The following is a 27,774-nucleotide window of genomic DNA, read 5'->3' as shown; positions in this document are numbered from 1 at the left end:
AGAAAGGATTTCATCTGACAAAATCTGAAAATAAAACTTTGCCCAGCTGTCACGTTCCTGTGCACTCACTGCTCTGAGTCAGGACTGATTCCCTCAAGAGTCCAGGAGCAGAGGTCCCTGCTTCTCACGGCACACTGAACTTTAGAAATGAAGCTTATGTCATGAAGTTGAATGACATTTTTCAACAAAGAAAGAAGAACCATTTGAGTCTGGCAGGGGGAGGGTCTACAAGGAATGGCATAGGTTTAACTCAGAGAAGACTCCCCTGACTTGTCATGCTGTTTTCCGACCTGTCCAGATCTACATACCCAGAGGCAGCACCAGATGTCCAACAGCAGCTCCATCACCGAGTTCCTCCTGCTGGCATTCGCAGACATGCAGGAGCTGCAGCTCCTGCACTTCGCGCTCTTCCTGGCCATCTACCTGGCTGCCCTCCTGGGCAACGGCCTCATCCTCACCGCCGTAGCCTGCGACCACCGCGTCCACACCCCCATGTACTTCTTCCTCCTCAACCTCGCCCTCCTCGACCTGGGCTGCATCTCCACCACTCTCCCCAAAGCCATGGCCAATTCCCTCTGGGACACCAGGGCCATTTCCTATGCAGGATGTGCTGCACAGGTCTTTTTGTTCCTCTTCTTCATATCAGCAGAATTTTATGTTCTCACCATCATGTCCTACGACCGCTACGTTGCCATCTGCAAGCCCCTGCACTACGGGACCCTCCTGGGCAGCAGAGCTTGTGCCCAGATGGCAGCAGCTGCCTGGGGCAGTGGGGTTCTCTATGCTCTGCTGCACACCGCCAATACATTTTCCCTGCCCCTCTGCCAAGGCAATGCTATTGACCAGTTCTTCTGTGAAATTCCTCAGATCCTCAAGCTCTCCTGCACTGACTCCTATCTCAGGGAAGCTGGATTTCTCATGTTCAGTGCTTTTTTGGGGTTTGGATGTTTTTCTTTCACTGTGGTGTCCTATGTGCAGATCTTCATGGCAGTGCTGAGGATGCCCTCTGAGCAGGGCCGGCACAAAGCCTTCTCCACGTGCCTCCCTCACCTGACTGTGGTCACCCTGTTTATCAGCATGGCCATATTTGCCTACCTGCAGCCCCCCTCCATCTCCTCCCCATCCCTAGACATGGCAGTTGCAATTCTGTATTCAGCAGTTCCCCCAGCAGTGAACCCCCTCATCTACAGTGTGAGGATTGAAGCACTAAAGGATGCTATTTTGAAAGTGTTTTTAATTATATTTTTTAGGAATCATAAAGTTCCCGTATCTCTCCACAGGTGACTCTCAATATATCCCATTCCAGCCTTGTGCTTTGTTCTTTTCCATTATTATATTTTTTCTTGTTTCCATATTTCATTATTTTAATTTCATTATTTTTAGCTGTTTGTTCTTCTGCTGTTCTCCCCTCCACCCCCCCCCCCCCCCCCCAAAATATATATTCACTCCTCCCACTGCTATTGCTGAATGAACCTGCGTTGTCTCAGCAGAAGCTTGGATAAAAGTCAGTCTCAAAGTGTGTAGCAGTGCAGACTGTCTCATAGCAACATAATTGCTTTCTCTATATAATAAATGGGATTTTTTCACTTCCTGAAGGCTGGGCTTTTCTTTCAAAGCTCAGCAGAGCTGGCATCAACCAAAAGGAAAGTATAAAATCCCAGGTGGGAACTGGTCCTGGAAATGTCTGGCTCCTTCCTCATGCTATGATCTGTGTCTGCACTAGAGGAACAACCAGCCCTGTCACCCATGCCCAGACCCTACAGACTCTAGAGTGGGGCTGTCAGCGAGCCCCTGTGTGAGACGTAGCAAGGGCTGGTCTGGGGCCTGGCACTGGGAAAAGCAGCCAGACCAGGAGGGCTGTGGGGGGACAAGGCACCAAGCTCTGTTGTGGGGACCGTGCCAGGGGGGTTGTTTCCCTGGCCCTGATGCCCTCTGCCCCAAGCAGTGCCGACACAGAGGGGACATGGGGCTGTGAGTGGGGCAGTGATGCTGGGCCAGCCCAGAGACAGGCCTGTGGGCAGGAGCCACAGCACTGCAGCAAGTTCTCACACGGCCACCACCCCCAAACTACTGCCAGGCCCCAGGCCCCAGCCAGGCCGGCCTCTCCCCTCAGTCACAGCCATGGCTGCAGGGACCAAGAGACACCTGGGGCAGGATGTGTGGGTGGGCAGCACCAGCCCCAGCGCTCCTGGCAGCCCCTCTGCAGCCAGAGCAGCTCCCAAAGGTCAGGACGGGCCTCAGTGCTGCCCACAGGGCTGGGGGGCTCTGGGGGCTGCAGGCACTGGCAGCACCTGCTGGGAGACCCCAGAGCCAGGGCTGAGCGTCAGTGCCCGGCACCACAGCTCACAGTGCCTCCTGTCCCGTGTCCTGACCTCTCTCAGGAGCACCGCTGGGTGTGTTATTCCCTGCATGGGTGTGGAAAGGAGCTGCTGGAGGGCTTCACTGGTGATCTCTGCAGCCCCTGGCTCTGGCCCCACATCAGCTCACAATTACTGCCACTGTCCCTCTGCACTGGCTGTTGGGTTTCTCACGTGCCCTCCTCTGATCTCATGCAGTGCATCTCTTCCTGGAGCAGGCCCTCATAGCCCGCTTGCAGAGTAATGGGATCCTGGTGAGGCTGTGCTTCAAGAGCAGGCTGGGATTGCCCTTGGTCTGAGTAGGTGTGGTGATCTGGCAGGGGCACAAGTTGGGGCAGAGAAGATAGAAAAAGCAGAAAGATATCAAATGAAAGGAGGAAAAAAAATCACCTCTGGGCATGAGAGGTGAACCAAGCACTGACCAACGTGATCTAGCTGCCAAGTTATCCCAGCTGAGGGCAGGCCAAGGTACAGGCCTCCAAAGGTTCTTCCAATTCATAATCCTCAAGGCAGTGGAGTCTGGACCTGGGAATACTGCTGTGGGTTGAGACACTGCCTGCTTTTGTAATCTCTGCTCATCAGGGTTACCTAGTGAGTGAGGTCATCCTAAAAGCAAACTCTGTTCCATGGGCACCAGGACTCAGACTGGTTTGAGGTACCACGGAAAAGTTTCCAGAAACACTGCCAGGTATCACAGAACGACAGAATGTTTGAGGTTGGAAGGGAGCTCTGGAGATTGCCTAGGCCAACCCCTTTGCTCAAACAGGATCAGCCTGAGCAGGTTGCCCAGGTCCATGTCCAAATGGGTTCTGAATACCTCCAGGGATGGAGGCTCCACAACTTCCCTGAGCAACCACAAGCCTCCACGATCTGAGGACATCTTTTAGTGGAAGGCAGTCAGGTTTGTTAAACACATTTTCCGCTTTATAAATTCCTACTTACTCCTCCCAGTCGTGTTCTTAACCACCACTTCTTTGGAATCCAGTTTGCCCAAGGGTTCCCTAACAAGGTCCTCCACCTCACAAAGTACGACTTCCCTGCTTCAGGTTTTTTTGTTCTGATCTCAAGGACTTGCTGTTCCAGAGGCCAAGGTTGGAAAGAATGCGGCAAAGAGGACAGTGAGCAGTGCCTCAGCCTTCTCTATGTCCTCTGCCACCTGGGCCTTCTCTGTATTTAGCAGTGAGTCTGCATTTTATCCAGCCTTCCATTCAATGCTGATGTCCTTGTAGAAGTCCTTCTTGTTGTTCTTCACGTCCTTTGCCAGATTCAACTCCAGGAGGGCTTTGGCTGTCCTAACAATATCTTTGCATGCTCATCAATTTAGCATCGATGCCCTCCAGAAACCCGTTAGATGGCTTGTGCTCTGTTGTACTGGTATTCTAGCAGAAATCTGGGTGTTTCAACTTCCCCCGTGAGGACCATTTCCTGCAAACTTGAGGCATTTTCCAGTTGTCTGAGGAAGGCCATACCTGCTGCTTCTTCCTTACAGGAGGTCTCTAGGTGACACCAACTACAAGGTCACCCATGTTCGTGTGCCTGCTAATCCAGACCCATGAATTCTCATCACCAAAACCAGGGCAAAGCGCCTTATGTTGCCGCTGCTCTCCCCCTGAAAGGTCTGCTCTCCCTCCGTGCCTTACAATCCTCTCCACCCCTGGACGCACCCCTGTTGTGGGCTGTTACACCATCTCTGCTATCCAAAATGAGAGCTCTGTAACCACACACAGACCTCTGGTTCTTCCTCTTTTTCTATGCACTATACACATCAGTGCCCTGGCACTTCAGGGAGATGCCCAGGAATTCCAGTTTCCCAAAAGGGATATCACTGGCTGTCAAGCTGGTAAGTCTCAAGAAACTCTTGGTGAATCCATGCTGACTCCTGATCACTTTGTTATCCTCCGTGTGTTTGGAAATGTTTTCCATGTTTAGCTACCCCATCCGATTCCCGGGAACTGAGGAAAGGCTGTCTGGCCTACAGTTTCCTGGGTCTTCCATCTTGCATTCCTTTAAGACAGGGGTCACATTTGCTTTCCTCAGCTGTGCCCTGGGCCTTAAAAAGGAGTCTCAGGGGAGACCTTACCATGCTTTACAATCACCTTAAAAAGACTATAGTGAAGTGGGGATCAGTCTCTTCTCAAAGTACCAAGTGATAAGACAAGAGGAAATAGCCTTAAGTTGTGCCAGGAGACCAAGTGATAAGACAAGAGGAAATAGCCTTAAGTTGTGCCAGGAGAGGTTTAGGTTTGATATTCAGAATAATTTCTTCTCTGAAAGAGTTATGAAGTATTGGAACAGGCTGCCAGGGGAAGTAGTTGAGTCATCATCCTTGGAGGTCGTTAAAAAACATGAAGATGTAGGGCTTTGTGACATGTTTTAATGGTGGACATGGCAGTGCTAGGTCAAAGGTTGGACTGGATAATCTTAGAGGTCGTTTCCAACCTAAATGATTCTGTGATTTGCTGATAATTCTGTGCTCCGGGCTTCTGGGTGTTGGAGTCTGCCACTTGTGCCATAAAGATTTGGCTGGTTCATAAACAGGAAGGATGTGTGAGGGAATTCCTAGCACAGGTGTGGCCGCTGCTTGACAGCAAAGAGATAAAAGCAGGATGTGTCCAACCTCTCTAACCTTCATTGCTCTCTGCTCTGCTTAGACCTGAGATGTAAAGGTGAAATGTGCCAATATGCGCATGTCCTGGGAACATAATCTCCCTTTCAAGTGTTGGGAATAAATATATTTTTGGAGAGAGTTACATTTTTTTTTCTTCACATAAAGGGGGAGAAAGTGTCATAACTCACTGCTCCATGTACATCACCTTCTAAAAAAATGATGATAACTTGTAGACAAGCATAAAAAACTCTGAAATTGAAGTCTTCTTACAAATTTATTACATTAAGGAATTTTCCACATACATTTCAGTTTGGCCTACAATATCCTTCAGGGCTTGATTCAGTTGCCCACAAAGATGTTGCTGCTGCCTCAAGGATACCCTGGAATAGCTGAAGCACCCATTTGGGGCTATGAGATATGACACAGGACCTTCTGTCTTTAAAAAAACATTTTCAGAGTCCCTTAGAAGACATTCAGAATTAATATCAGTTGGAGGTCGCTGATATCATTTTATCTGTAGGCGGACAACTAAAAAAAAAAAAAAAGCAGAAAGAAGAGATTCTTTCCTAGAAGGTTGTTTATTATTATTATTATTATTATTAAATTCTTTCCCTTTAAGAAGACTCCTGGCATCTCCCTAATTAACCCATAAGAATTGAAGACTTCAGGAGAGTTATGCCCAGAGTCTTGGCTTCTGAGGGAGTTTTGCATGTTGATTGGCCTTCTGCTGCCAAGTTCCTGAACTGCAGAACCAGAAAGCTGGAGCAAGCCTCTGAAGAAGTAAAAGACGAGCAAGCCTCTGAAGAAGTAAAAGACAAGCAAGCCTCCAACTGTTTGAGGGTGTTGGCCAGCTCCACTGAGGGCCATCCCTGAAGAGACCACGATGGGAACAAGTGGACAAGGTGCCTGTCCCTGGGAGATGGTGGAGGAGGAAATCAGAGGCACTGGTTACAGGTGGAAAATCAAGTGGGGATGTGGCTCTGAAAGCCCTTGATGTGTTTCACCAAGGGGGATGGCCAAGGCCTGAGCGCATCCCCTGGAAAGGGGCATCCTGCACTTCCTGGGCTGCTCGGGGCTCTGGCAGGGGCAGTGTGATGTGGGGGTGTGCAATTCCGAGTGCAGGACATTGGTAGGACACTTGCCAGGCTCTGTGGGGTTGAGGAGCTAACAAGGCCCAGGGGCTGTAAGGGACCGGTGTCCTCTGCTGGGCCTCAGAGGAAGAGGCTGCAGCTGTAGCCCTAAAGACACCGGTTCCACTGGGGGGCTCCAGCCCCACAGTGGCCCTCCGCCATGCCCCTCCACATCATGTCGTACATTTTCCTGTATCTGTGCTTGCATCCCTGCAGAATTTTACCACACACTCACATTCCCACCTCCCTCTGACCCCATGATTGCCAAAGCTCTCCTAATTTCTCTCCATCCTTACTAGCTTTGGCTTCAAACACAAACCTGTGTTTCCCTGAGGATTTCCCAATACCTGTGGTTTCCCCACGACACATCAGGCTTCTTCCAAAGCCTCACCCTATTGGAACTCTATCAGCCAGTATGTCCCAGCCCCACAGTTGCCTGAATTGTCATTGGATTGAATCTCTACATTGCCGCCCTGAACTCGACATAATCCCCCGGCAAACATGCAATTTCCTTCTTTTGAAAACCAAGCATGGCCTTGGCGCACACAAGCACCTCCCTGGATCAGCATGGGGAGGTGTTTATGCGTACCAAGGCTGTGATGGGTGACACAGAGCGATGCTTGGGGATCCTGGGGATCTACCTCTCCTACCCCAGGGAGAAGTTAGGGTACTCCAGAGAGGTCTCTGCATGCTTCACAGAGGTGCTTTTTGAACGACCGAGATGCTGAAAGAACTTGCTTGGGAGCTCTGGAGGGACGTCCGAGTACCTTGGGATGTGCTTGGGTTCCCTGGGGAGATGTTTCAATAATGCTGCAGTGGGGTGCCTGAGTGCTGCGGGGAGATGCGTGGGTCCTCCAGGAAGATGCTTGCGTTCTCGGGGGGTTATGCTTGTGTGTCTCAGGGAAATAGCTGCGTTCCTGGGGAGATGCTTTGCTGCTGCTGGGGAATCGTAGAATCACAGAATATCCCGAGTTGGAAGGGACCCATAAGGATGATCAAGTGTGTTGTGGTTTAACCCGGCTGGCAGCTAAACACCACACAGCCGTTCGCTCACCCTCCCCCCTCCCTCTCTGGGATGGGGGGAGAGAAACGGGAAAGTGAAGCCTGTGAGTTGAGATAAAGACAGTTTATTAAGACAGGAAAATAATAATAACAATAATAATAATAATAGTGATAATGGTAATAGTATTAACAATAATAATGTGTAAGAAAACAAGTGATGCACAATGCAATTGCTCACCACCCGCTGACCGATGCCCAGCCTATCCCCGAGCAGCCGGCCCCCCCACCCCGGCCAGCCACCCCTATATATTGTTTAGCATGACGTCAGATGGTATGGAATACCCCTTTGGCCAGTTTGGGTCAGCTGTCCTGGGTCTGTCCCCTCCCAGCTCCTGCTGCACCCCCAGCCTGCTCGCTGGCAGGACAGAGCGAGAAGCCGAAAAGTCCTTGGCCTGGTGTAAACACTGCTCTGCAACAATTAAAACATCAGCATGTTATCAGCGCTCTTCTCATCCTAATCCAAAACATAGCACCCTACCAGCTACTATGAGGGAACATTAACTCTGTCCTAACTGGAACCAGGACAGATATCCACCCCTTATTCCATACCATTTATGTCATGCTCAGGTTACACTCTGTCCAATACATTCTAATTAATCACCATTTTCATCTATGATATATAGCAATCATGGTAGTGATGACATACATTATTATATAATAATTAACATACTACAATTCAACTCATGGGCTATTCTCACCCAGTATCAAATCCCCTTGAGGTACACACCGGACCTCCCCATTCTTTTGCATTACCCACCAAGTGCATCCAGGTCCCTGAGCAAAAGCAATTCCACGAATGGGTTTGCCTTTTCCTGAGGCAGGAGTAGCCCAGACTGTTGTACCCAGCATGTTTCTTACGTGCACTACAGGAACTTTATCCCCTTCTACAGTGCGTAACAGGTTTGATTGGGCAGGTCCAGCTCGGTTGGCAGATCCCCTGGTATTGACTAACCAGGTGGCCTTTGCCAAATGTGTATCCCAATTTTTGAATGTCCCAGCACCCATTGCTTTCAGTGTAGTCTTCAACAGTCCATTGTATCGTTCAACTTTTCCAGAGGCTGGTGCATGATAGGGGATGTGATACACCCACTCAATACCATGTTCTTTGGCCCAAGTGTCTATAAGGTTGTTTCGGAAATGAGTCCCGTTGTCTGACTCAATTCTCTCTGGGGTGCCATGTCGCCATAAGACTTGCTTTTCAAGGCCCAGGATAGTGTTCCGGGCGGTGGCATGGGGCACAGGATATGTTTCCAGCCATCCGGTGGTTGCTTCCACCATTGTAAGTACGTGGCGCTTGCCGTTGCGGGTTTGAGGGAGTGTGATGTAATCAATCTGCCAGGCCTCTCCATATTTATATTTCAGCCATCGTCCTCCATACCAAAGAGGTTTTGACCGTTTGGCTTGCTTGATTGCAGCACATGTTTCACAGTCATGAATAACCTGTGCTATAGTGTCCATGGTCAGGTCCACCCCTCGATCACGAGCCCATCTGTAGGTTGCATCTCTACCTTGATGGCCTGAGGTGTCATGGGCCCATCGGGCTATAAATAATTCACCTTTATGTTGCCAGTCCAGGTCCACCTGAGCCACTTCAATCTTAGCAGCCTGATCCACCTGCTGGTTGTTTTGGTGTTCTTCAGTAGCCCGATTCTTGGGCACATGAGCATCTACATGGCGTACCTTTACAACCAGGTTCTCTACCCGGGCAGCAATATCTTGCCACAATGCCGCAGCCCAGATGGGCTTGCCCCTGCGCTGCCAGTTGTTCTGCTTCCATTGCTGTAACCACCCCCACAGGGCATTTGCTACCATCCATGAATCAGTATAGAGATAGAGAACTGGCCACTTTTCTCGTTCAGCAATATCTAAAGCCAGCTGAATGGCTTTTACTTCTGCAAACTGACTCGATTCACCTTCTCCCTCAGCAGCTTCTGCAACTCGTCGTGTAGGACTCCATACAGCAGCTTTCCATCTCCGATGCTTTCCCACAATACGACAGGACCCGTCAGTGAACAAGGCATATTTCTTCTCATTTTCCGATAGCTTGTTGTACAGGGGGGCTTCTTCAGCACGAACCACCTCCTCCTCTGGTGATATCCCAAAGTATTTGCCTTCTGGCCAGTCCATAATCACCTCCAAGATTCCTGGGCGACTGGGGTTTCCTATTCGAGCCCGCTGAGTAATCAGTGCAACCCACTTGCTCCATGTAGCATCAGTTGCATGATGCGTAGAGGGGACCCTTCCTTTGAACATCCAGCCTAGTACCGGCAGTCGGGGTGCCAGGAGGAGCTGCGCTTCAGTACCGACCACTTCCGAAGCAGATCGAACTCCTTCATATGCTGCCAATATCTCCTTTTCAGTTGGAGTATAGCGGGCTTCAGATCCTCTGTATCCCCGACTCCAAAACCCCAGGGGTCGACCTCGAGTTTCCCCAGGTTCTTTCTGCCAGAGGCTCCAGGTGGGACCATTCTCTCCGGCTGCGGTGTAGAGCACATTCTTTACATCTGGTCCTGTTCGGACTGGCCCGAGGGCTACTGCATGAACTATTTCCTGCTTAATTTGTTCAAAGGCTTGTCGTTGCTCAGGGCCCCATTCAAAAGCATTCTTCTTACGGGTTACTTGGTAGAGCGGGTTTACAATCAGACTGTAATTTGGAATATGCATTCTCCAAAACCCCACGACACCTAGGAAAGTTTGTGTTTCTTTTTTGCTAGTTGGTGGAGACATAGCTGTTATTTTGTTGATCACATCCATTGGGATTTGACGGCGTCCATCTTGCCATTTTATTCCTAAAAACTGGATCTCTCGTGCAGGTCCTTTAACTTTATTCTGTTTTATGGCAAAACCGGCCTTCAGAAGGATTTGGACTATTTTCTTCCCTTTCTCGAAAACTTCTTCTGCAGTGTCACCCCACACAATGATGTCATCGATGTACTGCAGGTGTTCAGGAGCTTCCCCCTGCTCCAGCGCAGACTGGATCAGTCCATGGCAAATGGTAGGGCTGTGTTTCCACCCCTGGGGCAGCCGATTCCAAGTATATTGGACTCCCCTCCAAGTGAAAGCAAACTGTGGCCTGCACTGTGCTGCTAGAGGGATGGAGAAAAATGCATTAGCGATATCAATTGTGGCATACCACTTGGCTGCCTTTGATTCCAGTTCATACTGGAGTTCTAGCATGTCCGGCACTGCAGCACTCAGTGGTGGCGTGACTTCGTTCAGGCCACGATAGTCCACTGTTAGTCTCCACTCACCATTAGACTTTCGCACTGGCCATATGGGACTATTAAAAGGTGAATGAGTCTTGCTGATCACTCCTTGGCTCTCCAGTTGACGAATTAGCTTATGGATGGGACTCAGGGAGTCTCGGTTGGTGCGATATTGCCGCCGGTGCACAGTTGTGGTAGCGATCGGCACTTGCTGTTCTTCAACCCTCAGCAACCCCACAACAGAAGGGTCCTCTGAGAGACCAGGCAAGGTAGACAACTGTTTAATGTCCTCTGTCTCCAAAGCAGCTATGCCAAAAGCCCAGCGGAACCCTTTTGGGTCCTTGAAATATCCTCTTCTAAGATAGTCTATGCCAAGGATGCACGGAGCATCTGGGCCAGTCACAATACGGTGCTTTTGCCACTCATTACCGGTTAGACTCACTTCAGCCTCCAATACAGTTAACTGCTGGGATCCCCCCGTCACACCATAAATACAGATGGGCTCTGGCCCTTTATAGCTTGATGGCATTAGAGTACATTGTGCACCGGTGTCTACCAAAGCCTTATACTTCTGTGCGTCTGACGTGCCAGGCCATCGAATCCACACAGTCCAATAAACTCGATTGTCCCTTTCCTCCCCCTGGCTGGAGGCAGGGCCCCTCTAGTCCTGGTCAGAATCTTCATTTCTGTGTTTAAAGGACTGCCTGCTGGAAGTTGGAGCAGCAAACCTTTCAGAGAACTCCTTTTTCCCAATTGTTTTCCTTTGCAATTCACGTACCCGTGCCTCTAGGGTCGCAGTAGATTTTCCATCCCATTTTCTCATGTCCTCTCCATGGTCACGTAGGTAAAACCACAGGGTGGCGCGGTGTGTGTGCCCACCATATTGTCTTCCTTGCATAGATGAACGTTTACCCCTAATAGCTGAGACACTGGTTTGTACAGGTGGGGAGGAAAATAAACTCTCTTTAAGTTGGTGGATCTCTTCAGAAAGTTTCTCCAAGGTATTCTCTTTTAGCTGGTGGACACTAGTTCGTTCAGGTGAAGGGGAAGATAATCTTTCTTCAAGTTGGTGGATCTTTTCAGAAAGTTTCTCCAAAGCATTCTCTTTTAGCTGGTGGACACTGGTTCGTTCAGGTGAAGGGGAAGATAAATTCTCTTTAAGTTGGTGGACCTCTTCAGAGAGTTTCTCCACAGCTGAGACACAGGCCTTTAGGGAAGAGGAGAGATTTCCTTCGTACTGCCGGAGTATTTTAGTCACTTCATTCACTGTGGGATTCTCCTCCGTTTTCCAGGCTAGTATTGCCAATGAGTTGGCATATGATGATGGGGCACTCCGTACAAACTTCCGCCACATGGGTGGTGTACACTGGACTGCATCTGGATCTGCGGATGTTTGTGCGTCATCTAGGTCCTTATAAATTACTTCCCGTACGGCCAATTCCCTCAGGTACTGAATTCCCTTCTCCATGGTGGTCCATTTGCTTGGTAAACATACAAGTTCTTCCTTGAAGAGATACCTTTCCTTCACAGCTGACAGGAGACGCCTCCAGAGGCTGCGAGATTGTGCTCCATCTCCAATTGCTTTGTCAATGCATGCGTCCCTAGCAAGGGATCCCAGCCGCCTGGCTTCCTTGCCCTCCAATTCCACATAATTGGCTCCCGTGTCCCAGCACCGGAGCAGCCAGGTGACAAGCTGCTCGCCTATACAGCGACCAAAATCTTTTCGCACATCTCGTAGCTCACGCTGGTATAGAGTCCGGGTAATTACTGTTGATTTTTCGACATCCTCATCCTCATCTTCAGTCTTCTGCACCTTTGATGGCCGGTGTAGAGTCCGGGTAGTTACTGTTGATTTTCCGACATCCTCATCCTCATCTTCAGTCTCCTGCACCTTTGATGGCTGGTATGGAGTCCGGGTAGTTACTGTTGATTTTTCGCCATCCTCATCCTCATCTTCAGTCTCCTGCACCTTTGATGGCCCAGCCTCGTCTTCACTTCGCCCAGACTTAGCAGAAGACTGTCTGCGTTTTAAACGACCTGAGCCTCTATACCATTTTTTCACCTTGTCTACAGGGGCAACTTGCACTGCTACAGCTCGTTTCTCTGACCCAGCCACAGGGTCTGCCACAGGGGTTGGAATACCCTCTGCAGGGTCAACTTGCACTGCTACAGCTCGTTTCTCTGACCCAGACACAGGGTCTGCCACAGGGCTTGGAATACACTCTGCGGGGTCAACTTGCACTGCTACAGCTCGTTTCTCTGACCCAGACACAGGGTCTGCCACAGGGGTTGGGATACCCTCTGCGGGGTCAACTTGCACTGCTACAGCTCGTTTCTCTGACCCAGCCACAGGAGTGGGAGCAGCTGCACGAGCTGGGGCAGCTGCAGGAGCTGGGGCAGCTGCAGGAGCTGGAGCGGCTGCAGGGGCTGGAGCTGGAGCGGCTGCAGGAGCCGGAACGGCTGCAGGAGCTGGAGCTGGAGCGGCTGCAGGAGCTGGAGCGGCTGCAGGAGCTGGAGCGGCTGCAGGGGCTGGAGCTGGAGTAGCTGCAGGAGCTGGAACTGGAGCGGCTGCAGGAGCTGGAGCTGGAGCTGGAGCGGCTGCAGGAGCTGGAGCTGGAGTAGCTGCAGGAGCTGGAACTGGAGCGGCTGCAGGAGCTGGAACTGGAGCGGCTGCAGGAGCTGGAACTGGAGCGGCTGCAGGAGCTGCAGCTGGAGCGGCTGCAGGAGCTGGAGCTGGAGCGGCTGCAGGAGCTAGGTTGCTAATAACATCAATTGCAGCTCGATAGGCACAAGCCAGACCCCAGCACGCTACAGTGATTTGTGTCACTTTGGAACTGCCAGAGTCATGACACCTTTTTTTCAAGCATTCTGCCAGCTTTTTAGGATTTTGCAGTTGTTCAGGGGTGAATGTCCAAAACACTGGAGGTGACCACTGCTCTAGAAACCTGCCCATATCCTCCCACACTCCCTGCCACTCGCAACTACCCCGCCTCAAGACAGATCTCCGGATGAGATTCCTAAGTAGTTGTTTAACCCTCCACAAAATCTGAAGCGCATTCAGGAGACATAACAACAAGAGCAGGCTGGTCTGAGTATCCCAAGGATATTCAACATCTCGGAGAACCACCGTAACTAACTCGGGGGATAAGAGAGTGGTGGTGAAGGAGAAAGGGAGAGTGAACAGGTAGGGAAACATGTCTTCCCCTGTCCCCTTCACAGATTGGCTCCCTAACGAAAACAGGCAATAGGTGTAATTGCTAATAGTTTCCGAGATATGGGTTCCAAAGTATAGAGTCGACGTCAGTGCTGAGTACAAATACCAGGTTAAAGTCGTGACCAGATATTTCATCATTTCATAAGCCATTGTTACACCGCACAGTACCATAACAATCTTAAACCAGGGCCCGGAAAGGATAAACAGTGCAACAGGGAGCACATACAGAAAGTAACGCACCATAAAACTCAATTTGGAATACAGGTACAGCAGACTGGAGATTAAGGCAATCAACATCGTGACTAGCAACTATTAAGCAGGTCCAATACTTATACCAATTTTAGTTTAACACACTCTGGTCAGATTTGTCGATATCTCAACCCTTCGGGCCCCACGTTGGGCGCCAAAAAGACTGTTGTGGTTTAACCCGGCTGGCAGCTAAACACCACACAGCCGTTCGCTCACCCTCCCCCCTCCCTCTCTGGGATGGGGGGAGAGAAACGGGAAAGTGAAGCCTGTGAGTTGAGATAAAGACAGTTTATTAAGACAGGAAAATAATAATAACAATAATAATAATAATAGTGATAATGGTAATAGTATTAACAATAATAATGTGTAAGAAAACAAGTGATGCACAATGCAATTGCTCACCACCCGCTGACCGATGCCCAGCCTATCCCCGAGCAGCCGGCCCCCCACCCCGGCCAGCCACCCCTATATATTGTTTAGCATGACGTCAGATGGTATGGAATACCCCTCTGGCCAGTTTGGGTCAGCTGTCCTGGGTCTGTCCCCTCCCAGCTCCTGCTGCACCCCCAGCCTGCTCGCTGGCAGGACAGAGCGAGAAGCCGAAAAGTCCTTGGCCTGGTGTAAACACTGCTCTGCAACAATTAAAACATCAGCATGTTATCAGCGCTCTTCTCATCCTAATCCAAAACATAGCACCCTACCAGCTACTATGAGGGAACATTAACTCTGTCCTAACTGGAACCAGGACAAAGTGCAACCCCTGGCACCGCACAGGTCTACCCAAAATGCTTGGGTCCTTAAAAGGGTCACGTTTGGATGCCCTGCAATGACGCTTGGGTGCTCCAGAGAGATGCCTGGCTGAGCCAGGCAGAACCTTGTGAGCTCAGGGTGCTGTTGGGATCTCCTGGAAGGTGCTGGAATGCCCTTGGATGATGCCTCACAGGTAGAATGTAGTGCTTAGGTGTCGTGGGGAGATGCTTGTCTACTCCAACACAAGGCTTGTGTGCCCTGGGGAAAATCTTGGTGATTTCAAGAGGTGCTTATGTTCCTTGGCGAGAGGCTTGGGTGTCGTGGAGAGTGCTCCAGGAAGGTGCTTGTATTCCCAAGGGAGACTGGTTCTTTCCCTAGGGAGGTTCATGTCTTCTCTAGGGAGGTGCCTGAATGCTCCTTGGACATGCTCGTGTACTCTGGGGAGCTGCTTGGGTACTCCTAGTACAATAGTCGGGTGCTCCGGGGAGATGCTTGGCTGCTCCCAAGATGGGGACTGGTCTGGGGAATGTTTGGCTGCACCTTAGAGCACAAAAATCTATCCCCTGATCACACAAAGTTCTGCCCCAGGCACCCAAGCATCTCCCTGCAGCACAGAAGCACCTCCCTGCGACACCCAAGCACCTCATTGCACCTCCCACAGGAACCTTCCCACCACAGTCCTACATCTGACTGGAGAACCCAAGCATCTCCCCAGGGCACCAAAACACCACCTGGGGCACACAAAGATCTCACTGGACATGGGAAGCACCTCCCTTGGCACCCAAGAGCTTCCGAGGGCTGCACAAGTACCTACCAGGGTCATTCAAGTATGTCCCCGTGCTCATGCACGCATCCCCCAGGGGACACAGACACCAAAGAGCAGGAACCAAGCATCTCCCCACAGCACTCCAGCATCTCCCTGGAGCCAAGCATCACACAAAAAGCACCCAACCATCTCCCTGGAGCACCCAAAATCCTCCCTGCAGAAACAAAGCTTTACCCTGGATCAAACTAGCCTCTCCCTTGGGCACACAAGCACATCTCCTAGGGTACACAAGCATCCCCAAAGAGCACTCAAGCATTTCTCTGGAGCCACCAAGAAACAGCCAGGATCACCAATCCATCTTCCTGAGACATCCAAAAGAATCTCTGCATCACCCAGCTGTCTTCTTGGAGAAACCAAGCATCTCCCTGCACACCCAGGGAGCATCTGGACACAGCAGCTAAGAAGCCTGGGGAGCACCCAGATTCTTCCTGGCATAGCCAAGAACTTCCATCGAGCAAGAAAGCAGCTCCTGAGTCCCGCGGGCATCTTCTAGGGCACCCAGGCATCATCTCCGCACCGGGATGAGCACACAAGCATCTCCTCCCCACAGCAGTTCCTGGGCCATTCAGGCTCGCACTGCACTTCAGCCCCTGCTCCATCGCGCACTCACCTCCCTGTCCTGCCCTGCTCTGCCCTCTGCTGCCTGCTGCCAGGGGCTTCCATCCCGACTGGGGCCTGCCCGCAACCAGGGGCCTTTTATCCCGACTGGGCTGCCGTGTCACGGCCCCACTGTGACGCCTGGGTGACACAGCCACCGCTGCCCCGCTGCCCATTGTGACGCCTGGCTGACACATTTCCTGCGTCCCATTTCCCTGGGACAGCCAAACACCTTGCTGGGGAACGCAATCACCTCCCTTGAAGACCAAAGATCTCCCTGGGGGACCCAAGCATTTTCCCAGGGCGTGCTGCCATCTCCTCAGGGCGTTCAAGCACATTCCAGGAGCACACAGTCTTCTCCTGGAGGCACCCAAGAACACTCCCAGAGCACCCAAGCATCAATTTGGAGCAAGAAAGCACAACACAGGGGCACCCAGGCATGTCTCGAAAGCACCCAAGCATCTCCTTCGTGCAATCTAGCATCTCCTCAGGGTACACGAGCACCTCCAGGGGCATCCAGCTATCTTCCTGGGGACCTCCAGCACTTCCCTGTGGTCCACAAGCACTTCCCAGGCGGACACAAGCTTGTTTCCAGTAAACCAATGCTTCTCACCTGAGGAAACACACATATCCCCACAGCACCCACGCCTCGTTCTCCAGCGCTCAGCGCTCTCGTTGGAGCATGCAAGCACCTCAGCGGGGCAAACAAACACCTTCTCAGGGAACTCAACAACACTCTTGGAGCGCTCAAGCACCTCCCTGGAGCACACAAACTGCTCTCTGCAGTACTCATGCACATCCTGGGGCACCCAAGTGGCCCCAGAGCAATAGAGCATCTTCCTAGAGAGCCCGAAGACATTCCCAGGCCACACAAGCTTCTACCCGGGGTACATAAGCATAGCCCTGGGCCACAAGAAAAGCCTCCCTGGAGCACACAAAGTTATCCCCTAATCACACAAAGTTCTGCCCAATCACCCAAGCATCTCCCTGCAGCACAGAAGCACCTGCCTGCAACACCCAAGCACCTCATTGGAGTGCCCGAGATTCTTCCCACAGCACTCCTGCATCTGACTGGAGAACGCAAGCATCTCCCCAGGGCTGCTCAGTGTCTGGGTGACACCAAGCATCCCCCTGCAACATGCAATTTCCTCCTTTTGGAAACCGAGCATGGCCTTGGTGCACACAAGCACCTCCCAGGATCAGCCCTGCAGAGCCTTGGAGGAGACAAGAAGCTCCCTGGGCACACCAGGCTCTTCCCAGGGCACTCAAGCACCTCCCTGGAGCACCCTGGAATCTCCATTTCAACCTTGGTTGCCCTGGGACATGCCTGGGTGCTCCACGAACATGCCTAATATCTAATGGAAATGAATGCTCTGGTAGTTTAAGACCGTCTCCTAGAAGATGCTTGAGTGCTCCAGAATGGGGCTTGCATGGCATGGGGAGATGCTTCGGTGCTCAAAGTGAGAGCTTGCGTTCTAGGGTTATGTGCTTGGGTGCCCTGGGACGCTTTCCCTTTTTTCCCCTGACTTTCTACTTGGGTGCAAAGGGAATTACTTGCGAGCACCAGGGGAAGAGTTGGGGTCCTGGGGCGATGGATGGGCACTCCAGAGGCTCTTGGGCACTCCAGGGAGATGCTGGTTTGCTCTGAGGAAATGCTTGTGTCATCCAAGGAGATCTTTTTAGTGCCCTGTGGCTATGCTTGGCAACTTAAGAGAGGTGCTTGGGTGCCCTGGGGTGATGCCTGGGTGCTCCACGGAAGTGCTTAGCTTCACCAGGGAAGTGCTTCAGTGTCCTGTGGAGATGCTGGAGTGCTCTGGGAGATGCCTGGGAAATGCCTGGCTACCTGCGGAAGATGCCTGTGGGATCCAGGGAGGTGCTGGAGTGACCTGCTCAAATGCTTGGGGATGTGGGAAGCTGCTTGGCTGCTCCAGAGACATGCTTGAACAATGCAGGGAGATGTTCTGGAGCTCCAAGACGACGCTTCTGTGCCCCAGGGAGACGAATGCTTTCTCCAGGGAGGTGCATGGCTGCTGTGTGCAGGTGCTTGGGTGTTCCAAGGATGATCCTGGGTGCCCCATGGAGATGCTTGGGTGCCCCCAGGTGATCCTTTGGTGCCCCTTGGTTTGCTCACGCACAAAAGATGGAGACTCACAACGATGCTTGGGCTCTCCAAGTACGTGCTTGGTTTCCCCAGGGAGATGCCTGGGTGCCACAGGAAGATGCTTGGGTGTTTCAGGAAGGTGTCTGGGTGGCCTGGGGATATGCTTGGGTGCTCCCAGGGAGGCGCTTGTGTTTCCAGGAAAATGCTCTAGGATGTCCAAGTATGCCTGGGGCAGACGCTTGGGTGCTGCACAGAGATGTTTGCATGCTCCAAGAGACACCACGGTGGCTTGCTGAGAGACTTGGGTGCTCCAGGGAGGTTCTTGAATACCCCACGCAGGTGACCGGGTGCTCTGGGGAGATCTTTGGCTGCCTCAGCAAATTGCTTGTGCAGCACGGGGAGGTGCTTGTGCGTACCAAGGCTGTGATGGGTGACACAGAGTGATGCTCGGGGGTCCTGGGGATCTACCTCTCCTACCCCAGGGAGAAGTTAGGGTACTCCAGAGAGGTCTCTGCATGCTTCACAGAGGTGCTTTTTGAACGACCGAGATGCTGAAAGAACTTGCTTGGGGCTTGCAGATGGCAACGTAGTGGTCGTAGGACATGATAGTAAGGACAGAAATTTCTGCTGATATGAAGAAGAGAAAGAAAAAGACCTGTGCAACACACCGTTGATAGATGGCTCTGGTGTCCTAGAGGGAATTGGCCATGGCTTTGGGGAGAGTGGTGGAGATGCAGCCCAGGTCGAGGAGGGCGAGGTTGAGGAGGAAGAAGTACATGGGGGTGTGGAGGCGGTGGTCGCAGGCTACGGCTGTGAGGATGAGGCCGTTGCCCAGGAGGGCAGCCAGGTAGATGCCCAGGAAGAGCCAGAAGTGCAGGAGCTGCAGCTCCCGCGTGTCTGCGAATGGCAGGAGGAGGAACTCGGTGATTGAGCTGCTGTTGGACATTTCCTGACAATGGAAATCGTTGCCTGTTAAAAAGGTGAAGGCAGAACAAAGTCAGAACAGACTTCTCTGAGGAAAACCTATTGGAAGTCTTAGATCACCCCCAGCCTGAGCCTCTCTTTGCAAAGAACCTTTATGCAGCTCTCTTGAGCTCAAGATAATGCTAGCTGAGAGTGGCACTGGGAGTAGGGGCTGTTGTGGAGTACTTCCTGCTGTGCATCGGGAGGGAAAAAGGAACACAGGGAAAACTCAAGTTCAGTCCACTTGTCAGATCCATGAGATTTGCAGAGCTGTTACAAAAAGCTCATGTGAACGCAGAGGCAAAGCTTCAGGGGGTTTGTTTGCTGTGTTTTATTCCATTTGCCCCTATAATCCTTAGGAGACGTATCGGGTGGTTGAACTCCGTGAGATTTCCTGTGCAGACCTGGTGAAATCCTGTGGGTGCCAGTAGTCAAAGGGACTGTCCCTTGGTGAAGACTGAGCAGAGCAGCTCTGCCCAGCAGTCCTGTTCACAGCTGCCCTTTGTCACCCCTCTGTGAGCTGCAGGAGCATCCCACTGAGGTGTTTCCCTGAGACGAAACTGGAGACAGCTGAGAGCAGAGAAGCCCCAGTCCCAGTGCAGCTGGACAGCATCCTCACCTTGTCTCTGGGTGAAGCTCTGAGGCAGACTGAGGTTGGGAGCTTCTCTTCATCTGGGCTCTGCCTGCTGTGCTGGCCATGCCTGCCCCACAGCCCATGGGCTGCAGGGGGGAGAGGAGGCCAGGGAGGGGCTGCTCCAGGGGAAGGTGACTGTACTGCAGGGCATGGCCACGAGGTGCCCGAATCCCCCCTGCCACGGCGTTTCTGGCAACAGCTCCTTCTGACCGCCTGCCCCTCTCTCTGCTGCCTGCAGCTGTCCCTGCTGGGAGCTGCTGCTCTGCGCCCACCTCTTCTTTCCCCCGCCCGTGCTCACAGACCCCATCCCACGCGGCTGTGCTCAGTGCTGCCCTGCAGCACCCTGCCACCCAACAGGGCACTGCCAAGGGGCACCTCCATGGCTGCAGGAGCTACAGGGCAGCTGACAGAGAGCCCGGCATGGCCAGCCAGGGCAGGGTGTCCTGGGCTGACTGGGGGCACCTGGGCTAGGGCACTGCAAAGGGCTTCCTCCAGACTTCCTCACCTCGCAGTGCAATCCAGCAGGACTCTCAAAGCCCACTGCATTGCCCACTGCCCTCCCAGAAACAAGACCCAGGAGGTGACCCTTCTAGGACGTGCAGCTGCATGGCCCTGCAGCCAGAGACTTAACTTGTCAAGGGCTGTGCAGATTTCTCCTGCAGTCAGCTCTCAGCGTCCTCCCACTCCCAACTGCCTTCAGCCCTTCTCCTTCTCTCCCCTCTGTGTCTCTGCTGTGGTCAGAGCCCCCAGCCCTGCTGCGCTGTGCAGAGGAGCTGCTCCTGGGCAGAGCTGTCTCTCTGCACCAGGGCCCTCTTGCCAGGAGCTCTCTCTGTCCCAGGAGCCTGGCCCAGCTCAGCAGCAGAGGCCCAGCCCAAGGCATTGGAATCACCCCTCTGGGGGCTTTGGTGATGAGCCCACGAACCTCAGGCACTGAGAGACAATTGAGGAAATCTCTCAAGAAGTCCAGGTCAGATGCAAGTTTCCTGGAGTGTCCCCCGAGGGCCAGCACTGACACAGCCTCCCTTGGAGCTCGTTAGAGCAGAACATTGGAGGCAGTGAGGACAAGGAGACAAAGGCAATGTGAAGGTGACACTGATGTGTAGACAACCTGGATGTGTTTCACCAAAGAAAAGGACTACGCCTTGTCCCCTGGCACCCTGGAAGGGAAATCTGTTTCTGTCACACCTTGCTCAGGGCTCTTCCTGGGGCAGTAGGAGATGGGGATGTGCATTGCCAAGTGCAGGAAAATAGTATGACCCCTGCCTGGTTCATAGGTGGGCGAGGTGTCAATTAGACTCTGGTGCTTTAGCAATTGGCTGTCTCCTCATAGGCTTTAGTGGCAGAGACAACAGCCATAGCCATGGACACAAATATCTCATAAGACAGCTGTCTGTGAAGCCGGCCTGGTTCCTGGTGAGCAGGCACCTCTGCTCTATGGCATCGCTCGTGGTGCCCAGGCCCTCCTCCTCCTGGGCACGGCTCACTCAGCATGGTCCCAGTCTGCCCTGATGTGTGGGGTTACTCTTGTCTGGTACAGGACTAGGCTCTTCTCCTTGTAAACGTCAAGAGGTTTCTGCAGGAGAAATCCTGGGATTTCTCAAGGTTCTCCCTGACTGACGCTCCATTCTGTCAGCTGTTAATAGCTGCAGGCGGATGGCTCACCCTGACTGTGCTGTCTATTATAAGAAAATATCCCCCGCTTATTCCATACATTCTACGTCATGCTCAGGTCTGACACTTTCCAGTTAATCACTACCACCTTTTCTATCTTTTGAGATACATAAAAAATGTCATGTAAAAACTACAAAACTGTTCAGCTCTGTTATTGGCACCAGCTACGAAAGGAGAGGAAAACTTTCTGTCAGTATATTGGGGAGATTCTGTTTTATTACAGAAAAGCAAAGAGAGAGGCAGTGCTGATATATAGGTAGACAAAACAAAACAAAACAAAAACACAGAGCAGTTTCATAACTGAATGGACACTGTATAATTCAAAACCATTTTTCTAGGAAACTAATGAACAGAAGTGACAATGAAGATAAAAGTAACAATAATGATAATGAAACAAGTATCCAGGAAATCACTTTTGGAGAAAGAGGAGAAATTTATCAATATTCAGAAACATCCATGAAGCTACTTTTCTAACAGCATCTCTGAGCTCCTTGTTTCTTATGCTGTAGATGAGGGGGTTCACTACTGGAGGCACCACCGAGTACAGAACTGCCACCACCAGATCCAGGGATGGGGAAGAGATGGAGGGGGTCTTCAGGTAGCCAAATATGACAGTGCTGAGAAACAGGGAGACCACAAACAGGTGAGGGAGGCATGTGGAGAAGATTTTGTGCAGGCCCTGCTCCGAGGGCATCCTTAGCACTGCCATGAAGATCTGCACATAGGACAGCATGATGAAAACAAAACAGCCAAACCCCAAAAAAGCACTGAACATGAGAAATCCAACTTCCCTGAGATAGGAGTCTGTGCAGGAGAGCTTGAGGATCTGGGGGATTTCACAGAAGAACTGGTCCACAGCATTGCCTTGGCAGAGGGGCAGGGAAAATGTACTGGCAGTGTGCAGCAGAGCATAGAGAACCCCACTGCCCCAGGCAGCTGCTGCCATCTGGGCACAAGCTCTGCTGCCCAGGAGGGTCCCGTAGTGCAGGGGCTTGCAGATGGCAACGTAGCGGTCGTAGGACATAATGGTGAGAAGAGAATACTCTGCTGAAAACAGAAAGAAGAAGAAAAAGACCTGTGCAGCACACCCTGAGTAGGAGATGGCCCTGGTGTCCCAGAGGGAATTGGCCATGGCTTTGGGGAGAGTGGTGGAGATGCAGCCCAGGTCGAGGAGGGCGAGGCTGAGGAGGAAGAAGTACATGGGGGTGTGGAGGCGGTGGTCGCAGGCTACGGCGGTGAGGATGAGGCCGTTGCCCAGGAGGGCAGCCAGGTAGATGCCCAGGAAGAGCGCGAAGTGCAGGAGCTGCAGCTCCCGCGTGTCTGCAAATGGCAGGAGGAGGAACTCGGTGATGGAGCTGCTGTTGGACATCTGATCTTCCTGGACAAAGGGAACTACACAAGGAAGAAAAGATGGTGATAAACTAGGAGAGACAACTCTGAGGAAAACCTACCCCAGTTCTCATCAAAGCCCCCCCTACAGTTACTTTCCCCTTTCTGAGACCTTGCTTGAGATCTGGTTGGTGATGGCTTGAGGGTGCCCCTGGGAGCAGCGGTCTGTGCTGTGGGCACTGGAGGAATCAGACTTGCCCTACAGCTCTAGGTAAATAAGAACAGGTTGTTTTCTCTGCTTTAATCTCTCTCTGATCTATGTAGCATTATAACTGTCAACACTCTTGACTGCAGAAAAGCGTTTGTGGTTTAGTTTCTTCCAGCTGCCTATGTCACACTCAGAAGCATTTTATATGTGGGAAGAAAACCCTGGCATTTGTAAGGTATTCCAGAGGAGATCTTGTGAGTCCCAGGAGGCAAAGGAACTGTCCTTACTACAGTAAGGACAGCCAGTCTTTCCGTTTGTCCTGGTCCCAGCCAGAGTCTTCAAGGGCTTGGTCTAGTTGCCCACAAGGAGCTGCCCAATTACTGTGGCCTCAGGAACTCACTGGACAGAGATTCAGCTGCTGTTGGATATTTGATCCTCCTGCGAACGGAGATCTGCTGCCTCTGAATAGGGAGGCCTGTCCAAGGAGGAAAAAGAGTTAAAATGCTATGGTAGACCTCTGTAAGGAAAACCTACCCCATTTCTTGTGGTAACCTGAAAAAAATTGCCTCTTCACTTTCGGGAAGACTGGTCCTCTGTTAGATCTCAACTTGGTGCTTCAGGACTCAAGGGACTCTGCAGGAGACGGTCCTGCCCTACAGCAGTATACAGATGGAACACAGGGTGCTCTCAGATGAACTGTGCTTGGCAAAACTAGGAGTTTGTCAGCTAAAACTAGCAGTTTGTCATTCTCAGAATTCACCCAACTGCAGAGCAAGGATTTTTGCATAACGTTCTGCTCTGTTTCTTTATACTTGTCCCCCTACACCTGAGAAGTGTATATAAGGCATACATCCTTGGCACTTGTACTGCCCACCAAGGGAAATCTTGGGGATCCTGCAAGGCAAAGGGACTGTCCGTCAGGGCAGAGTGAGGACAGCAGTTGTTTCCATCCATCCTGGTCCCAGCTGCCCTGTGCAGGAACCTCTGGAGGATGGTCACACTCAGGTGTTCCCCTGAAAAGAACCTGGATGCTGCTGAGAGCAGAGGAATCCAGGTTCAAAGGACAGATCTCCAAACCCCTCACCCATCTCATCGTACCTGAGGAGGATCTCAGCTCTCTGCTCTTCTCCAGGGACAGGGAGGGATCATAGCAGCTGCCCACATACAGCCATCCAGCAGCATTTCTACAGCCTTAGGACTGACGTGTCTTCTCCATGGGGCTGCGAGACGTGGAGCAGCTCCCTCTCACTCCCTGCCATGGCCCTGCTGCCTGCAGCTGTCCCTGCCTGCAGCTGGGTCTCTGTCCCCACGCCTCCTGTCTGCAGGTCACAGCCCCCATCCCACCCGCCGGGTGCTCAGCTCTGCCCTGCAGACACCTCCTGGCAGCAGGGCTCTGCCCAGGGGCAGCTCGCTGGGGCACGTCCTAGAGACCAGGTCACACAGACCCTGCTGGCACTGCACGTGTGGTGGTGGAGCTTTCTATGGGCTGAGGGGCAGGAAAGGGACTTGGTACAGGCCTTCTAATGCTTGTTGTGAAGGCTTAGGAGAGTCTGACTTCTCTTGGAAATCAGGGCATCTATTGCTATTCCCACTAAGCCAAAGAAGACAAAACTGAAAGCTCAGCAGGCTCAGGAAAGCTGGGACTGAAGCTGAAATCCCCTGCCTGATCCCTTCTCCTGCAATGTCCCCTTGAATACATCAAGGTTGTGCTGTGGATCTGTGAGCAGGCTGCCCCAGGCAGCAGCCTCCCACCAGCACCAGGACCCTGCCCTGCCGGGGGGGCTCCTTCCACCCGCAGCTTCTCCCCGCAGCGCCCTGGGCAGCTCCCCGGGCAGGCTGAGTGCTGAGCCTGGCAGGCGGCAGAGGCCCTGCCCCGGCACACAGCCCCTGGGGCACAGCAGGGACCCTGCTCTGCACCACAGCCCTGGGCACCCCTGCCTGCACGCGCGGCTTCTCCTTCCTCCAGGAGCTGCGGCTGCATTGCCCTCCAGCCAGAGACTTACCGGGGTCAGGGCTGGCAAGTGTTCTCCCCCAGCGAGCTCTGTGCATCCTGCCACTTCTGCCTGCCTTTACCCACTCTGTCTCTGCAGGCAGTGCCCCCAGCCCTGCTGCGCTGGGCAGAGGGGCTGCTCCTGGGCAGAGCTGGCTCTCTGCAGCGCTGCGCGCTTGCCAGGAGCTCCCCTTGGGCCCAGGAGCCCGGCCCAGCTCAGCAGCACAGGCCCAGCCCAAGGCCTCCCTTGCTCTGCCCCCCACCAGGCTCCCTGCCCATGGCCCTGGGGCTGCAGGGGAACCTGCTGGGAAACAGCCCGAAGGGATCCCTGGGGTTCCCTCCCTCCCCTGGGCACACACACTTGGCAGCAGGCTCATTTCACCTAACAGAAAACCAATTAAGTGTAACAATCACATCTTCTTGTCCCGCTATCAGTTTGGGCATCCAGACAAAGTCAGGGAATCATCTTCTTTATCCCCTGTTCAGGGAAGGGATTCGGCAGAGTCACTTGAGACATCTCATGATGGATTTTAGGACTGGGACCAAAAGGGAGCTCAGCTCACACCCATGCCTGCCCCAGACCCACAGGACCTGGGATTCCTCTGCCCTCCCTTTAATGTACACCACATGGGCACCTGAAGGTGAGCTCCTTTTCTCAGCTCCAACATCATTAATGGAGATGGAGGAAATCAGGGGGCTGCAAACACCTGGTGACATGTCAGGGGGCAGAGGGATGTGCAGGTATCTACCCTGCTCTACCCTGAGGGACAGGGCAATAATATTGCCCTGGAGGAATCCCATTGAGGCTGGTGGGGAATACTTTTGGCCAGCTGAAATGACAGCAAATGCACACATTTAGGACAACTAAACCTGTCCCTCCTCAGTAGGCTCAGGGCAGCCTGTAGAGGTATCCACCTGACCCAATGGAGAACTGTGCCACAGGGAGACCTGAGTCTCTCTCCCTCTTCTCCATCTGGTTTTCCCTCCACCTCCAGTGACTGTAACGGCACTTGTCTCACGGACATCCCTACATTGCCTAACCTCGTTCAGGGCAGCTGCTCCATGTAATAGCCAGTTCCAGGCCGGCAGTGCTACCTGAGATGCCAACGCTGCCCAGCACCACTGGAGCATGCAGCTGACACGGGCAGCACAGGACCCACAGGACAGCTCTGGCCATTCATAGCTGGTACTTAACGGGCACCCCGATGGCATCTCCGACAGATCTGGTGCTTATGAGCAAGTGGCCGCTTCCCAGGGCTGCAGCAAGCCAAGGTCTGTCCCTCCTCTATCCAGCAGAGGCAGGCAGTGCATGGACATGAGGCACATCACACCGGGGTTTCCACTTGTGTTTGCAAACACTGCTGCTGCTTCTTACCCCCATGCTTTACTCAAGACACAGCCCAGTGATTTTTTCTGTGTCCCTGGATCACAGGACGCCCATAGCCAAGGACATTGGCAGCAGCCCCTTCTCCTGCCTGGAGATCAGCCCCAGCTCCAGCACTGGCCCTCAGGGCTGCACCAACACCACAAAAGGCCCTCTGCTGTCAGGGCAGCACAGCCCAGGCCTGTTTCCTTCTGGCCTCAGGAACACCAGGGCATGCTCTGCTTCGGGCCCCTCATTTCATCCTCCCTCCTTTTCAGCACATGGAAAGAGATGAGGTTTCGGGGCCCAGCCCTACACCCAGCGCTGCACTGGCTCACTCTTGTCTTTCCCTGCAGCCCATTTGTCATAGTCCAGCTGACACAAGACCACGTGCCTCTGCGTGCGGTATGCCACAGGTCTCCTGAAGTGACAGACTTTAGATCCTAAATCATGATGGGTTCCTCCTTCGTTGTGCACACAAAGGCACAAGTGGTCTCCTGCAGGCAGATCTGGCAGCCTGGCTGCAAGGGGCAGGCTGCCCCTCCACCTCAGCCTCTTCCACGGGCTCCTCCTGCTCTGGAGGCCCATGGCCACGGGCCGTGGGGAGGCTGCGGCAGCCTTCAGGAGCACGCTGCGTCTGTCCCAGACGGTTCTCCCCACTCTCCTCTTCATCTGCAGCGCATGCCCTACTCCTCTCCCTCACCATGACGTGCTGAGGGTATGTTTGCCATTCCCTCGTGTACCACCTCTGCCTCCCGCATGGCAGACAGGGGGATGGTGCTGAGGCCTCCTCAAAGCACAGAGCCCCGTGGGATGTGCGGGGCTGCAATTCCCTCCGTATAACACATCCTACTTGGACAACAGCAAAGGCTGGCTGTCGTTCAGCCAAGTTCAGGTGCGGTGAGGGACTGCTGTATCCCAGGTGCCTTCGCTCCCATCTTTTTCTTGAAAAAGGCCCAGCCCCAGGACAGGCCTCAAACCCCACCTTCCTGGAAGGGCTTCCAAGATAAGAGGCGTGTTGTTGCAGGAACACAGCGGTGACTTTTCCAGCGCTCCATTTCCTATATCCAATGGCCTTTGTCACCATTTGGAGATGTTCCTGGTGGATTTGTGAAGATCCTGTGGAAAAGAACAGGGCAGAAGGGAGGTGACAGTTTCTCAGGACAAGAAGGGAAATCTCTCGTCTCTCTCCCGACCTGCGCCATCTCCTTGCTGCTGACCTCATAGGCCTTCAAATGACACGTGCTGATGTCAGAGGGGGATGTCAGAGGGTCAGAGCAGAGGCGTGTTGGGGCAGGCAGACAGTGGGGACTTCTCCAGCACTCCAATCCTTTATTCCGTGGCCTTTGTCACCATGTGGAGATGTTCCTGATGGATTTGCCAGGAACTGCTGCTAAAGAACTGGGCAGAAGGGAGGTGACTGTTTCTCAGGACAAGAAAGGAAATCTCTCGTCTCTCTCCTGAGCTGTGCCGTCTCCATGCTGCTGACATCATAAGCCTTCAAATGACACATGCT

General features: G+C 52.7%; 2 protein-coding genes across 2 annotated transcripts; one reads left to right on the top strand and one right to left on the bottom strand.

The window, feature by feature from the left end:
- The first annotated feature begins 279 nt into the window (after positions 1 to 279).
- On the top strand, positions 280 to 1,286 carry LOC136787273 (olfactory receptor 14C36-like). The gene has a single exon (XM_066984426.1). It carries the CDS (start codon positions 325 to 327, stop codon positions 1,282 to 1,284), a length of 960 nt encoding a protein of 319 aa, XP_066840527.1. The 5' UTR covers positions 280 to 324; the 3' UTR covers positions 1,285 to 1,286.
- Positions 1,287 to 20,907: 19,621 nt separating this feature from the next.
- LOC136787279 (olfactory receptor 14J1-like) lies at positions 20,908 to 23,002 on the bottom strand. The gene has a single exon (XM_066984432.1). It carries the CDS (start codon positions 22,735 to 22,737, stop codon positions 21,778 to 21,780), a length of 960 nt encoding a protein of 319 aa, XP_066840533.1. The 5' UTR covers positions 22,738 to 23,002; the 3' UTR covers positions 20,908 to 21,777.
- Between the last annotated feature and the right edge of the window lie 4,772 nt (positions 23,003 to 27,774).

The sequence above is a fragment of the Anser cygnoides genome, chromosome 28, assembly GCF_040182565.1.
Source record: "Anser cygnoides isolate HZ-2024a breed goose chromosome 28, Taihu_goose_T2T_genome, whole genome shotgun sequence".
In the NCBI taxonomy this organism is placed as follows: Eukaryota; Metazoa; Chordata; class Aves; order Anseriformes; family Anatidae; genus Anser; species Anser cygnoides.
This window is presented reverse-complemented; position numbering and strand designations above follow the sequence as displayed.

Excerpts from the sequence above, each read along its gene's own strand:
- LOC136787279 (XM_066984432.1), bottom strand. The coding sequence starts at position 22,737 with ATGTCCAACAGCAGCTCCATCACCGAGTTCCTCCTCCTGCCATTTGCA.
- LOC136787273 (XM_066984426.1), top strand. The coding sequence starts at position 325 with ATGTCCAACAGCAGCTCCATCACCGAGTTCCTCCTGCTGGCATTCGCA.